The sequence below is a fragment of the Macrobrachium rosenbergii genome, chromosome 5, assembly GCF_040412425.1.
Source record: "Macrobrachium rosenbergii isolate ZJJX-2024 chromosome 5, ASM4041242v1, whole genome shotgun sequence".
Lineage (NCBI taxonomy): Eukaryota > Metazoa > Arthropoda > Malacostraca > Decapoda > Palaemonidae > Macrobrachium > Macrobrachium rosenbergii.
Window position 1 is genome coordinate 66789115 of NC_089745.1, and position 15224 is coordinate 66804338.

The 15224-nt window shown below is 41.3% G+C and overlaps 1 protein-coding gene and 1 long non-coding RNA gene across 2 annotated transcripts in view; one reads left to right on the top strand and one right to left on the bottom strand.

Moving 5' to 3' along the window:
- Nucleotides 1–15224, top strand: part of LOC136838870 (transforming growth factor-beta receptor-associated protein 1-like) — a 213997-nt gene that overhangs the window by 179539 nt on the left and 19234 nt on the right. Inside the window, exon 15 of the mRNA XM_067104535.1 lies at nucleotides 14265–14427. Coding sequence (XP_066960636.1) covers nucleotides 14265–14427 — 163 coding nt within the window. The remainder of the gene's footprint in view (nucleotides 1–14264; nucleotides 14428–15224) is intronic.
- The window catches only part of LOC136838874 (uncharacterized), a 530691-nt gene that overhangs the window by 74817 nt on the left and 440650 nt on the right, over nucleotides 1–15224 (bottom strand). The gene's annotated exons all lie outside the window — the stretch shown is intronic.

Consider the following 15224-nt stretch of genomic DNA (forward strand, 5'->3'; position numbering starts at 1 on the left):
TTTTATCTTTGTAGGGTGAAAAAAATCTGAGAGGCTATTTCAAGGCTCTCCCTGTTCACAGGGAAGGACAGGAACCCATTGAGTTGGAACACTATTTTCTCACTGTCTAGGAAAAATTTGAAGTGCTTATAAGTCAGTGAAGGATGAGAAGCACCTTTTCTTATGGTTAGCTTATGTGAAATTAGCTTCATTTTCTGTTATTTTGGTACTTGATATTAATGTAGTGTTGATAGCAGTTTAATGAAGGTGTTAAAACTATATTCCCAAAGTTTGATTAAAGGGAAGTAACTCAAAACAATTAGATACTTAGTTGGTAGGACGGGTATGCAGTAGGACAAGTCCCTGCTTCTGTGAAGGTGTCTTAGCCTTAGGAATCGTCATCCTCATCCTCATAGTCCCAATTTTATTTACCCATTATGGCATCCTACACAACATAGAATTCCTGGTTATCAGCTCTACATTGCACACAGTGAGTTACTGTTCCTTTTTGGGTACCCATAGATGTGTATTTTGAGTATCATCTCTTCTGGAAAACGAGTAGTGTAAGCAAGTGTTTACCTCTTACAACCTTAGACTTTACTGTTGTAGGCTGGGGATTTGACAACTCTATTCCTCCTTACCTAAATTGAGATTCATATGCTCTAACTTAAACCATAGGTTTATTATTAAATAACCAATTTAAAAAAAAAAAAAAAAACTTATGGATGAAATTTAATTTCCCTACCAACCCTTGTTCCTGCTGTCAGAAGCACATGGACATGAAACCTGAGCCAGTGTGGCGGATGAGACGTATTGGGTCACCTCACACATTTGCTATATTCTCAAATGCTGACTTATCATCAAAGTTTATTTTTATTTTAGTATCTTGTTACATATTGTTCAGAATGTGGATGCATGTGATACATACCCAGTGGGTTATTAAAAAGAAATATATGGAGATAATTCAAAGTTCATAACAGCTTTGATTTTATTTGATTTATCAATTCATTTATAGAGCTGCTCATGTTATCCTCGTACATAATCCTAATTCATAACAGCCTTGTTTTTATTGGATGTATCAATTCATTTACAGAACTGTTCATGTTATCCATGTACATAATCCTAAATTAGTTTGTTTGTTGCCATCATATTTCTTTTGAAAAGTTATGATTACACAAAAACACTCTAGATACCGTGTATGCATAATGTACTGTGCTGTTATATTTACAGGTTACAATAGGTTTACCAATACATAGGGATAAAAAGTGGAAATTGTTTACAGTAGTTTTACTAATTTACAAAACCAAAATTACAAACTTTAAAAGTGATTTGTATTTTTCCTAGGATACAGTCCTATGCTTTCATAAATGGAGTTACTCATGCAAGGAGCGCTTTGGCTGTCTTGACTCAAAAACAAAATCTTATCACCCCAGCCCATGACCTGTAATGACCTCATGCAGTCTAGCTCTTCCACTGTTTGAAACAGCCTCTGTGGCCAGTCTGCTGTTCTTTCTGAGGATAGATCGACTACCAGAGGGGTGGCTGAGGAGGGTTAAAACCAGCCTTATGAAAGTGCAGGTTTGTATCCTAGGAAAAATACAAATTACTTATAAAATCTGAAATTTGTTACGACAGGAAAACAAACCTACACTTTCATAAATGGAGACTGACTCTCAGGCAGGAATATAATCTGTCCTTACTAATCTGGATAGGCATGCTTTGTGTATGAGGTGCCCATGGGAGGCACTAACTACAGTTTGTCAAAGTCACAGGCCTATTGACTACCCAAATGCTGGGTGAGTTCATCCTGTACTCACTAGTCCTTCGCGGCATCTTGATGGGTCCTCTCTAGTCCCTGTGGTGGAACTCATACACCCCTGAATAGACCTGAGATGACCTGCTGGGCTTCAACTATGGGGAGTATTATTACTTTGATGTAATGCTTGGAAATACTATCTCCTTGAAGTGGTGTTTGGCTACAGTGTGGAAGGATTTTGAAATAAGAAAAGACAATAGAAAATGACAGCAGGTGTTGTGAGTTACCAGATAAGAGATTAGTAAAAAGCTTGTGTGTAGTCTGGTGTCTGCAGTATTTTCTGGAAAGTGTGCACTGACACTGAACTAGAGGCTTGTATAAAATTGACAACTGTCATGTAAAGAAGTTAATACTGCACTACATAGTAGTCCCAAATTCTTGTAATCTAGATACACCATGCATCCAGACTAGAAAAAATTACTGTAGTTTGTGTGTGACTATGCAAAGAATATGAAGAAATTGGATACTAGTGTGTTAGTTTTGATGTGCATTGTTTGTATTGTTGTGAACCATTCTTATCACAAAAAGGGGTTGTCATAAAACTGATGATGTAATAATTAAAAAAAAATATCATTAGGCTAGCATAAGTATGATGATCATCATGAATTAAATACAGTAGTAGAAAACTGACTGATTGATTGTAGGTTAGTTCCTGGTTAGGTAGGGATTGGTTCAGTGAATTATTGTCTACAGGAATTCAGAGTTAACCTGTGCTGGCTGCAAAATTTTTGTAAATAAAACTATTAGGAAATATATCTAGGTTAAGTAGTGAATGTATGATTTGTTCCCTAAAACTTCTGAATTGAACACTATTCTTGCTTCAAGTCTTCAGTAACTTAACACCTTCCTAAGAAAAAAAAAAAAGACATGACAAGTTGACACCTGAACAGAGACCAGTGTATTGAAAGAAGGGAGAGTAGTAGAGTTTGGTAGTTTTGAGAGGGAGGATGGTAGTGAGGTAGTGGAGAAAGGTTGTTGGTAAATTGTATGGTGAAGGGTGTAGTGAAAGTATCATAGACAGATAGGAAAATTTTTGAATTTGTTGTAAGGTAAGATAAGGTAAAGAAAATAGAGGGATTACAGTACAGTGAGAGGTGGAGTAGCTAAGGAAATCCTTAAGGAAGGCATAGATAGAAAATGGGGAGTGAAATATTTAAAAAATGATGAAGGAAATAAAGGAATTAGTTAGGGAAAAATGAAGGCAACTGAGAGGAAGATGGAGGAGAAGCTAAGGGGAGAAGGTAGAAAGGATGTTTAATACGAGATTTGGATCTGGAATTAGTAAGAGTGAGGAAGTGCAAGGAGCAGGAGGAATAGGACAGATAGAATCAACCTTAGACCAGAAGGAGGATGAGGATAGGAAAAAGATTGTAGGAAAGGATGAAAGTGCAAAAGATATGAAAAAGATTGTAGGAAAGGCTGAGGGTGCAAAAGATAGGAAAGAGATTGTAGGAAAGAATGAGTGTGTAAAAGATAGGAAAGAGAAGGATAGGAAAATTTTAAAGCAAGGTAAGATCAAGAAAAGGACAGATAGTATATAAGTTGATTGAGAGTAGAAACTCACTGTGTACCCCATTGAGTGAGGATGGCTGTGAGTCAGAAGTGAGTGAAGAAGTGGATGGAGAGATAGGAAGTTGGTACACAACAGCATAGTATGTACTCAGGGAAGTACCCAATATAGGAAAATACTACATATTGAGAAAGAGGGATATAAATGACTTTTTTAAGGAGCATGAAAGATACTGCTGGGAGAAGTATAGTGATATAGTAAGTATCATTGGTTACAAGGATTGGATGAGTTTCTGGAAGGGAGATTGTCAGACTTTTATCAAACAATCATGAGCATAGGAAGACAAGAGGTATGAAGTTATGAAAGAGAGGATGATTGACCAGGGAAGAAGAGTGAAAGAGGGAATAGGGTATAAGCGAAAGAATGAGTCTGAAGATGTACAGATGGGAAAGAACAAGACTGTGTCAGTGGATGCCCATCAGTTTGAAACTTTAGCCAAGAAAAAGTATGGGGATGAAGGTATTAATGGCAATAAGATGTTGACGAATAAGTCTCTGGCTACCATTCCCGATCTTGTGTCAGAGTTCATAAATGCAAAGTGGAAGGAAAAATAAGATGGAAGAATGAATGATTGAAGTGGAATGATATGCTGGAGTTAGTAGAGGATTTAGAATTTGAGAATATGGAAGACTGTAAGGAATGAAAAGCGAGTACAGTATATATGGGGAGAATGCATGGACTGCAGGATAAGACTGAGTGTGGGTCATACCAAAATGCAGTGGTAGGCTATTCTTTGGAGATAAGGAGTGATTTTGCAAAAGGGCTAAGGAACAATGGAATGAACATGGATTGAGGGAATGATAGAAGTAACTTAGATGGTAGGGGTGGTAGATATATGAGAAGTACTGTACATGCAACATGCATTGTAGCAATGACTGCAGTGTGATGAGAAATTTGGATTGTAGGGATGCTAGAAGTATGAGAAGTAGTAGTAAGGTTAGGCAGGATAGAAGAAAGGAGAGTTTTGGACAAAGTGTAAGTGGGAATAGGAACAGGAATGTTGCTGATACAGTATTGTGAAAAGAATAGTGGCAGAGGTTAAATGTTGTAGGTTTGGAAGAGAAGGACATCAGATAGGCATATGTAGATGGACATTAGGGGCCTGCTTTGGGTCTGGCAAGGTAGGACATCATGTGAGGAAATGTACACAGGTGGAGACAGTCTGATGTTTTAGATGTAGGAAGTTAGGACATGTAGCAAGAATTTGTGAATTGCAAGGGGATGTACAGTAGGTGTATATGGGATGGGTCATTTTGCCCAGATATGTGATTGGCCTAGGATGTAGCATGCAGTATGTGGAATAGTAAGTCACATGGCAGGAGTGTGTAGGAAATCATGAATGAATCAAGGTATGAATGAGCAAAGGGAGAGCAGAGTCAGGGAAACAGAGTACGAAGAGGGTTTGTTGGGATGAATCCTCAGCGTCAGTGATTGAAGGTGTGAATGACTGCAGGCAAGAGAGAGTACATAAATGATATGAGTAAGCAAGAGGAAAGTTTCCTAAAAGAGAGAAAATTAGTTCTGATAGAGACAGTTAAGATTAGGTAAAAGGAAATACTTAGGGAAAGGAAGGATAGTGTAAGCATAGGAGTACAGGTTGAAGAATTAGCTAAAATAGGTAATGAACTAGATCATACATTTTGTACTGTGTTTGTATATTTCCCATTAAGGACGAAGATGAGTCTGACATAGTAGACAGTGATGATTTAGAGAGGATGAATTCCATGCAGGAAGCATTAGATAATGTTGATGAGGGTTATGTGAATTAAATATAGAGACTGAAAAATTCCAGATTTAGAGAAAGTGGTCTGATAGTAGGGGAATCTTTGAACAGTTGGCTAGACATCAGGTTGGTTTAGACAGTGGTTATAAGACAGATTTAAGAAGTCAGTACAGTAGAAAGTATGATAGCTTGGATAATAGTATGGACAGAGATGATTATGATTAACAGTAATCTGTGTACCAGTTTATAACATGTGACAGTACTTTGCTGAATAAAATTTAATGAAAATGTTAGGACAAAAACATAAGATTGGGTTAACATGAATCGTGAAGTGAGAATAAGGACTTACAGTAGAGAGGATTGCAGTGGCTATATATTGACTTTTCTGGATTGTATATATGAAATATGTAAAGTAAATTACTGTAAATTTGGATACTGAATATTAATTTTTTTTATGTAGCAGCCCTTGTTCACATGCATATTAATTCTACTGTACTGTAATGGTAACTCCATCTCATTACAGGCTTACTGTGGTGGGAGGGAGTACTATTATTACTTTAATGTTTGGAAGTATGTAATATCTCTTTGAAGTGGTGCTTGGATACAGTGTGGAAGGATTGAAATAAGAAAAGACAATAGAAAATGACAGCAGGTTTTGTGATTACCCAGTAAGAGATTAGTAGAAAGGTTGATAACTTGTGTACAGTCTGGTGTCTGCAGTATTTTCTGGAAAGTGTGCAGTGACACTTAAGTAGAGGCTTGCATAAAATTGAAAATTGTCATGTAAAGAAATTAATACTACATAGTTGCAAATCATTGTGATCTAGATTCATTGTGCATCCAAACTGGAAACAATTACTGTAGCTTGTGTGTGAATATGCCAAGAATATGAAGAAATTTGATACTACGTGTGTTAGTCATGATGTGCATTGTTTGTATCATTGTGATCCATTCTCATCACTAAAAGTGGTTGTCATAAGACTGTTGGAGCAATAATTTATAAAGAAGGTATCATTAGACTAGCTTAAGGGGATCGGCCGGTTTCCGACTTTTTTAACGACAGGTTGTTGATATATAGGGGATTTGTTAAAGGATATTGTGTGGAACTTCTGGGGAAAAAATTTTTGTTCAGTGACCTTAGGTTTTGTGACGCCAGAGCATTTTTCGGCCAAAAATGGCCATTTTCAAAATGCATCTCCTCCTTTGCTTTTTGGTTTTAAGGGATGAGATTTGAACCACGTATAAAACACATATGGACCTTCGATACAAAGCCGGGGATTTTTGATTTTTCAATTATTTTTCGAGATATGAATTTTTTTTTTTATTAAATTTTCCCGGAAAAATTACAGAAAAAAAAATTGCCAAAAATCAGAAACTCAAAATATTAAAAATCCCCGGCTTTGTTTTAATCTACCATGTTTCCCCATGTTATATTTAAAATTTCATTTAGATTGGTCCAATACTAAGGAGAGGAGATGCATTTTAAAGGCGAAAAACTTATGTTTTGAGAAACGGGCCTTCAAAGTTTTAGTTACATAAAAAAGTAAAAGGGACTTCAAAGACTGTGTTACAATTAATTCTATGGTTTTAATTTTTATTTTTGGGTATTAATTAATGCAAAATGATTATAAATAAGAATATTAATTGATTATTTATGTGCCTAAGACACATTCTTATAAATTTTAGGTTCCTGGTCCCCCCCTGTCTGATCTTGCTGCAAGGTATTACTCTAGGGTATCATAGTTGCCTACACTTTTTATTAGTGTCTCGAATCCATCCCTTGCCAAATGGATCCTGGGAATTACTTTACATTCACAATTAGGGATTCGTGATTCAAGTAATTCATCAAGTCTTGCTTCACTTATTATGATCATTTTATTTTCAGGATCGTCTATAATATCAGCCTCCGAGTTACTGCTTTCTTTTTCTAAAATATCTTTGCCCTTTGGTAGTGACGAACAAATAAAAAGGCGTTTAGGGGTGGATGTGGTTGGTCTCTGGTCAGCAGAGATCGCTGCCTGCGCCGTTTGATGGGCGACAGCTCTCTCTCTCTCCGTTGCTCCATTCCCCTCTATGGCACTAATTTCTTGAACTCTTTCTTCTACTTCTCGCGTGGACTTTTCCACTTGGCTTTTCCGCATTCTAGAAGCATGAAGTGAACTCTTGGACCTTTTAGGCACGGTGAAAAAACAAAAACACCGCAGAAAATATAGAGTTCAGTCAAGGCTAGCGAGCATGAAAAACGTGTCCTTCTAGCTTGGAAGTTTATAGGCAACTCTCGGCCACAGTCGGCGTCATGGTATTATGACGTGTGCGTTGTCATGGCTAGGAATAACTAAAAAGGTGCCGAGTAGGATATTATTGACATTATACATTTCATTTCAAAGGAAGTTTTCGTAATATATATCGCAAAAACTATACCAGACTAAATCATTTGCGCTACTGGTGTTTTATGGGTATATAGTTATTGTTACATTTTAGGCCATAACTAGAGAAATACGGCAAATTTTAGCATAATATTTCGTGGACACATTCTTGAACCCTATATGAAGCCATAGAATTTTTTTCAGCAAATCGAATTTTTTAAAGATTATTGGGTCTTTTTAGGCGGCCGATCCCCTTAAGTATGATGATTATCATAAATTAAGTACAGTAGTAGGATTGGTTCAGTGAATTATTGTCTACAGGAATTCAGAGTTAACCTGTGCTGGCTGTAAAATTTTTGTAAAAGCTGTATAGATATCAAATATATGTATTCATGTACACTTTCATTATTATTTTACAGGAAGAAGTATGTTTATGTTACCTTTGATATTTCATTCATGTTTAACCATTTATACATTCTTATAAGTACTGTAAGATCACTAGCTGAATTATGCAATGTGGCAACATTGTATTTTAGCAGACAATACTTTTGTCTTTCCCTCCAAGCTGATGCATAAGATAGCCAGTGGTCACTGACGAGTGACGAGCATCGATCTCATCTTCTGCTCTCACATTTGTTTCTCTCTTAATTAAATGGGAGTGGAAAGAATCTACCTTTTCATTTCATCACCCTTCATTGGGAAGACATTACATGTCGCAGTGAGACATCACATTACATGGCGCAGTGTTATGTAGCCGCTCCCTCGATAGAGACTTTAATCAGCCGGACCCTAAGTTCGAAATTCAAGCAACCGTCATTGCTGTATTCGCCTCTCACCTTGGATCTTACAGTGACTCAGGATACCATCGACAGTGTCTATGTGCATTACAGGGCAGTATTAGTGTTAATGTGTTAGTGCAGTGTGATGTTGCGAGCCACGAGACCGCTTCCCCTCACCAATGCATAAGGCTACTCAAATTTGCCCCCAGCAATTCCTTGGAGTGTCCCACCCCTCTCATGCATCCATAGACACTGAGAGCCCAGGAGACAACCGACACCAGCATGTGCCCCACCCACCCCCACCACAACACATGTACGCACACTCTCATCTCCATTCACTCGACTTTCCAGCCTTCTTACAGCTCACTTTCAACAGGATCTTTTATTTTTAAATACTCCTGGCACATTTCTTCATTTACCTACAGAGAACTGGACATTTCCCTTGCACCCTAAAGGTCCTAAGCTTTCTTTTGACACCCAACTCAATATGGATCAGCAAGTGGATCAGCTAATTGAGTTATTGGACCAGAGAGGAGAGGTTCAGGTGGATGATCCAACGGGAGATGACGGATCCATGCATCCCCCACTGCTGGTGATGATACCAGCCCCTCCACAGTTGATGAGGATATCAGCCCCTCCCTTCCTCCTCCTCTTACTCCCAACAGGCCAGGAGGCCATGATGAGGACATGTTGCACCTCATACATTTTCTTCAAACTTCCAGCTTGCAGGAGCAACCTCGGAGGAAACAAGAGGAGCAGACCTTCAGGCAACAAATGGAGCAATCAAGACAGGAAGATGACCAGCAATTCATGGCTCTGTTGACACTGCTGTCAGGACAGCTGACAGCCTCAGCAACCCCAGCAACCTGACACCACACTGGCACCTTCTGCCACGCCATTAGGAGCCCAACAGGTAAATACACCCATGACATCTAGCCAGCCTAAGGTCCATCCCCCTCCACTTCTGCAACAAGATGCAACATATCAAGCTTTTCGTCAATGGAGACGACGTTTTGAGGATTATGCAGCCCTAGTTGGACTTGATGGACTTGACAGTGTGCATCAAGCTACCCAGCTGATTCACCTGAGGACCAGCATCTCCCTGGAAGTTCAACGTCTGCTTACGCATACACTAGGCATCCCTCACAACACATCACTTTCCCTTACAGAGGTGTTGAATGCACTGCAAAAGCACTTTTGCAGTCTCAGAAATGAGGCCTTACGATGCAGAGAGGCATTGTGCTGCAAACAGGCTGTGGGAGAATCATTTGTAGACTACTATGCATGCCTCAAGGATCTCGCCTATGAAGTGGATTTATGCACTGGCAACCCCACTTCCTGTGCTGAAAAGCAGTTGCAAATGGTAATAATGACGAGCGTGAGGGATGAAGAGTTAATACAACACCTTATAGCCCTCCAACCCTCATCCACCTCGCAGATTTTGTGACTTGCTGCTGCTCCTTTGAGTCTACACGTGTGACTGCATCAGCCATTGCATCCGTCCCTAGCCAGATCAGTGCTGTATCTACATACAAGAAGAACCAATGACTACAGAAGAGGAATTCTCATCGATCTCCCGACCAGCGTTCTCAACATTCTACTAATGGCGGCCCCAGTCAAAACTGCTCTCGCAGGCACAACTCCGGACAGTGCCCAGCCTGTGGACACACAGGTCATTGGCCCCAATCTCAGAAATGCCCTGCTAAGGATACCCAGTGTAGTGCCTGCCAGAAACAAGGACACTTCGTGAAGATGTGCAGGTCTACCAAGACAAATCGGGTTGGATCTACAGCTTCATCTCCAACACCAAGTGGACACCGGCCCTCATCACCTACTAAGTCAAACTCCAGCTGCCATCTCGTGGGTGCCAACTCAGATAATGAGTCCCCTACACTAGTCACTGTCTCCCTGTCATTCGGTGACATATCATCACACCTCCAGCTAATCCCCAACACAGGAGCAGACATTACAGTGATTGGCACCACACACCTGGGTACACTTCACATACTCCGGTCAAAACTGTCACCTCCACCCATGACAGATGTTGCGACCACAGATGGATCCCCCATGCCACCAGCTGTGGGATGTTTCCAAGCAACACTTTGCCTTGGCAACAAGTCATGTGTAGCTACCATACATGTTCACAAGGATATCCAGACTGCCCTCCTCTCCCTTGGACATTGCCGAGCCCTTGCTATAGTGTCACCAGAATTCCTGAAGCCCATTCTGAAGGTTACACATGTCAACAGGTGTGCCCAGATTCCTGACTCTGCCATGACATCACCTGCAGCTTCTAAGGATTATTTTTTCCGCCATTTCAATGACGTACTCGTATCCAAGGCAGATCTGCAGACTCAGCCACTAAAGATGATGACAGGTGCTACACCTTTCGCTGTACATACGCCCAGGCTCATTCCGTTCGTCCTCAGGGATCAAGTAAAAGAAGAACTTGACTCCTTAGTACAACAAGGAATCATCACGCCTGTAGGCAACGAACCCTCCGAATGGTGCCACCCCATGGTCCTGGTTCCCAAGGACGAAGGTGTCCGCGTCACTGTGGATTACACCCACTTAAATTCTCAGGTTGCCAGCCCAACACATCCATTGCCCACGCTCCATGACGCCATCCACAACATCTCTCCTACGGCAAAGTATTTCACGACAGTGGATGCCCTCCATGGCTATTGGCAAATGGAGTTGGCAGAGGAAGATCGCCATCTGACCATGTTTATAACTGTACGGAAGGTTTCAGCAACGATGGGTGATGGCCACTGCCTATGTGGAGATATGGCTTTTCAAGGTATTCCCAACTGTGTGAAGGTTATAGATGACATCCTTATATGAGACGAGGATCTCCCTTCCCACCTGCAACACATAAAGCAAATGCTGACCAGGTGCCATAAATACGGTATTACCCTCAATAAGGAAAAGTTCACCGTAGCTGCCCCTCAAGTTAAATTCTGTGGTTATGTCCTATCACCTGACGGCATCGCAGCAGACCCTTACAAGGTATCTGGTATACGTGACTTTCCCGTGCCGTCCAATGTCACAGATATCGGGTCATTTGTGGGTCTTGTCAACCAACTTGCCAACTTCACCCCCAGATATCTCATCAGCAGCACAGCCTCTACACCCACTCATGAGCCCGAAACGCTCATTTATCTGGACGCCTGACCATGAGCAAGCATTTAAGACTGTCAAGACGTTTCGACTCGGCCTCGCCCGCGATCCTGCAGACAGACGCCTCATGCCTGTATGGCCTTGGCTGTGCCCTACTTCAGGACAAAGGCCACGGTCGGATGCGTCTCGTCTAGTGTGGCTCCCGTTTTCTTACGGATACGGAAACCCAATATGCCACTATAGAGCTGGAGCTACTCGCAGTCACTTGGGCCACGGCTAAGTGCCACCTATACCTATCTGGACTTCAGCATTTCACTGTGATGACTGACCATCGCCCCCTGATTCCTATCCTCAACCACTACACCCTAGATGCCATTGAGAATCCACGTCTGCAATGCCTCAAGATGCAAGTGTCCCCCTACTTCTTCAACGCAGTCTGGTGCGCAGGGAAACAGCTCTGCATACCAGAAGCCCTGTCTCGCTCCCCGACCAGTTGCCCCACACCTGAAGATGAGGAAGACTGCACCACCTCAACTGCCCATGTCAGGTGCATCGTCACTAGCACCGCCACTTCCACTGACAATCAGGCAACAGGACCCATCATTGAAGAAGACAGGAAATCCCTGCAGCCCTCCGTAGACGCACCGTGGCTCGCCTCCATGACAGCCACCGAGGGATCTAAGCTACTCGGCGTCATGCAAGACAGAAAGTATTTTGGCCAGGCATCGATGCTGACATGAAGAATACAGTAGAGGCTTGCAATGCTTGCCAACAGCTTCTCCCCAGTCAGCAACAAGAACCTTACATGTGCGATGACCATCCAACCCAGCCCTTCGAAAGTGTGTCAGCCGACTTCTTTCACGTTGCAGGGAAGGCATTCCTTGTTATGGCTGATAGACTTTCAGGCTGTTCTGTGATTGTCCCATGGAAGCGACACGACTGCAGCTAGAGTCAAAAGAATGTTTTGTGTCTACTTCTGTGAAGTTGGTGTCCCTCTCTGCTTACGGACGGACGGAGGACCCCCATTCTCCAGCCAAGACTTCAAGCGATTCACAAAACGCTGGGGAGTCTGCCATATCATCACTTCCCCGCATTACCCTCAGTCCAATGGACATGCGGAAGCAGCAGTAAAAGCAGCCAAACATCTCATTATGATGACAGCCCCATGTGGGAATATAGATTGCGAAGATTTCGATAGAGGACTGCTGGAGCTTCGGAACACTCCGACCCCTGCTGGATGCTCCCCTGCGCAGATTCTCTATGGCCATCTTCTCCACACCTGTGCTCCCGCCCACCCACTATTATTCACGGAAGAGTGGCAAACCAAGACTGAGGACTACAACCGTCGTACTGCTGCCCGCGTTGACCAAGCCACAAACCGCTACAATTGTCATGCCCACCCTCTAACCAGGCTCACCATCAGCCAGCATGTCAGGATACAGGACACTAAGACGCTACAATGGGACAAGGTTGGCATCGTGATGGGCCATGGCAGGTCAAGACAGTACGAGGTGCGCCTTCCTAGCAGCCGCGTTTAGTTCCGAAACCGAAGACATCTACGCCCAGTGCCTAACACGAGTAATGACCCCCTTCCCCCAGGTCCCTGCATTCCCTTGCTTTGGCCAGGAAAGAGAGCCACCACTCAGCACCCCCAGTGCCCCTCGTCGTTCACCCCGACTCGCTGAAAGAAGTCAATGTTCCGCTCGAGACAATGCTGCGAGCATAAAGGGGGAAGGTGGTGTATAGATATCAAATGTATGTGTTGTATTCATGTACACTCATTATTTTACAGGAAGAAGCATGCTTATGTTACCGTTGATATTTCATTCATGTTTAACTGTTTATACATTCTTATAAGTACTGTAAGATCACCAGCTGAATTATGCAACGTGGCAACATTGTATTTTAGCAGACAATACTTTTGTCTTTCCTGCCAAGTGCGATGCATAAGATAGCAAGTGGTCGCTGACGAGTGATGAGCATCGGATCTCATCCTCCGCTCTCACATTTGTCTCTTAATTAAATGGGAGTGGAAAGAATCTACTTTTTCATTTCATCACCTTCCAGTGGGAAGACATTACATGTCACAGTGAGACATCACATTACAAATATGATTTTTTCCCCAAGGCTGCTTGGATGAACTACTGCTCTTGCTCCATATCTTCAGTAACTTAACATTGTTCTTAAGAAAAAAGAAAAACCACTACAATTGAGGCGCTTGCCATCCCTCATGGTCAACACACATGTTGACTTGCAAACATTTTCCCTCCCAACATGAACTGAGTATGGATCTCCCTCTATTGGGGCCATAAATTACTGCATGGCTGCCCGCGTTGACACACCTGAATTTGGGTTTATTTCCTCCACCAGACACAGGGGCTCACCATAAATCATACCACAGACGAAGGAGGTCACTCACATGGTTCTCACTCCATGAACAAAGAAAGTACACTAATGACCTTGTGCCCCAAACTCTCACAAATTTCTCTTAATTCCTCATTCACTTAGCTACAGGAAAGGTACAATCATGATAGTGTAACTGTATGCAATGGAAAATGTAGGAATATTCCACAATTGGCGGACACAAAGAGCAATATCAGCCACAAAGAGAGTCAAAAGAAAACTGGTTGCTGTGACAGCTGAGAAAGCACTGGAAGAGCTAGACCGCATAAGGTCTTGACAGGCCATGGGCCAAGGTAATAGGATTTTGCTTTTAAATCATGACTGCCAAAGTGACACACCTTGTGAGAGTAACTCCATTTATGAAAGCACTGTATTCCTATTGGAACAACTTTTTTTTTTTTGACAATTGCATCATGTTTTACATAACATTGACAAATATTTTTACAATGTGTAAATAAGCATTACTGTATTTGTATTGTGGTTAATCATCTTCCTCTTTTAATAACAGGGGGACTGAACATGACATTGAGCTTGCACCAGCAATAGAACTACTTTCTGTACATGCAGGAGACTTGGAGTTATCTGAAGTGCTAGCTATCTTGCCAACAAGTTGGTCATTAAGCATTGTCCATCATTATCTTCGGGCAGCTTTAAGAAACTCGGTGCATCAGGTATGTCAAATTTAGTGCTTCAGAATTCTAGATAAATGTAGCTACTAGCATATTACAGATAAATAAGACACTATCTCATTAATTGAAAAATTATTATTAGGGGGATCAGCTGGCTGAAGAATGATGAAATGAACAAATGTAAAATTTTCTGAAAATAATCCTGTAGCTTCATATGGCATTCCCAAATCTCTATATGAAGTACAGTATTTTATATTAAAATTCACCTTAGTTTTATAGCTGTGGGGCATTTTCTCACCTTAACTCAAAAAACCTGAACCAGTGATTCAAATATGTTACTGTGACATTATTTCATATAATAAAATGCATTAACTTTTTTTAGAAATAGTCCCCATGAAGGGGATGAAGGGCATCTCTCATCAATTTAGGGAGGAAACATGCCTCATGACTTTTATGAGTGAGTTTCAGTGTGCAAAAAACTGATGAGGGTGGTACTTCTTTTTAGCTGAAGGTCATATCTTCATATTCATGCTATTTATCAATGTTATAACAAGTTTTTACCATACTATGAAGGAGATATTTGATGAAATGCCTTCTTGAATCAGGAAAAAGCATCAGAAAGATGAAGAGGAAAGAATAAGAAAAATGAGTAGTATGGGCTGCTATGAAACCCTCTCTTTGAGCATAATACTTGGCTGTACAAAGAGGTGAAGGTGGGGATCGGTTAGGGCCTGACAACTGAAAATAATGCACGGTGATCATCTCTTATGATTAAATATGAAAACTATTACAGTTTTATATTAATAATATCCAAAACTGAAAATTAAAGGCATAATGTT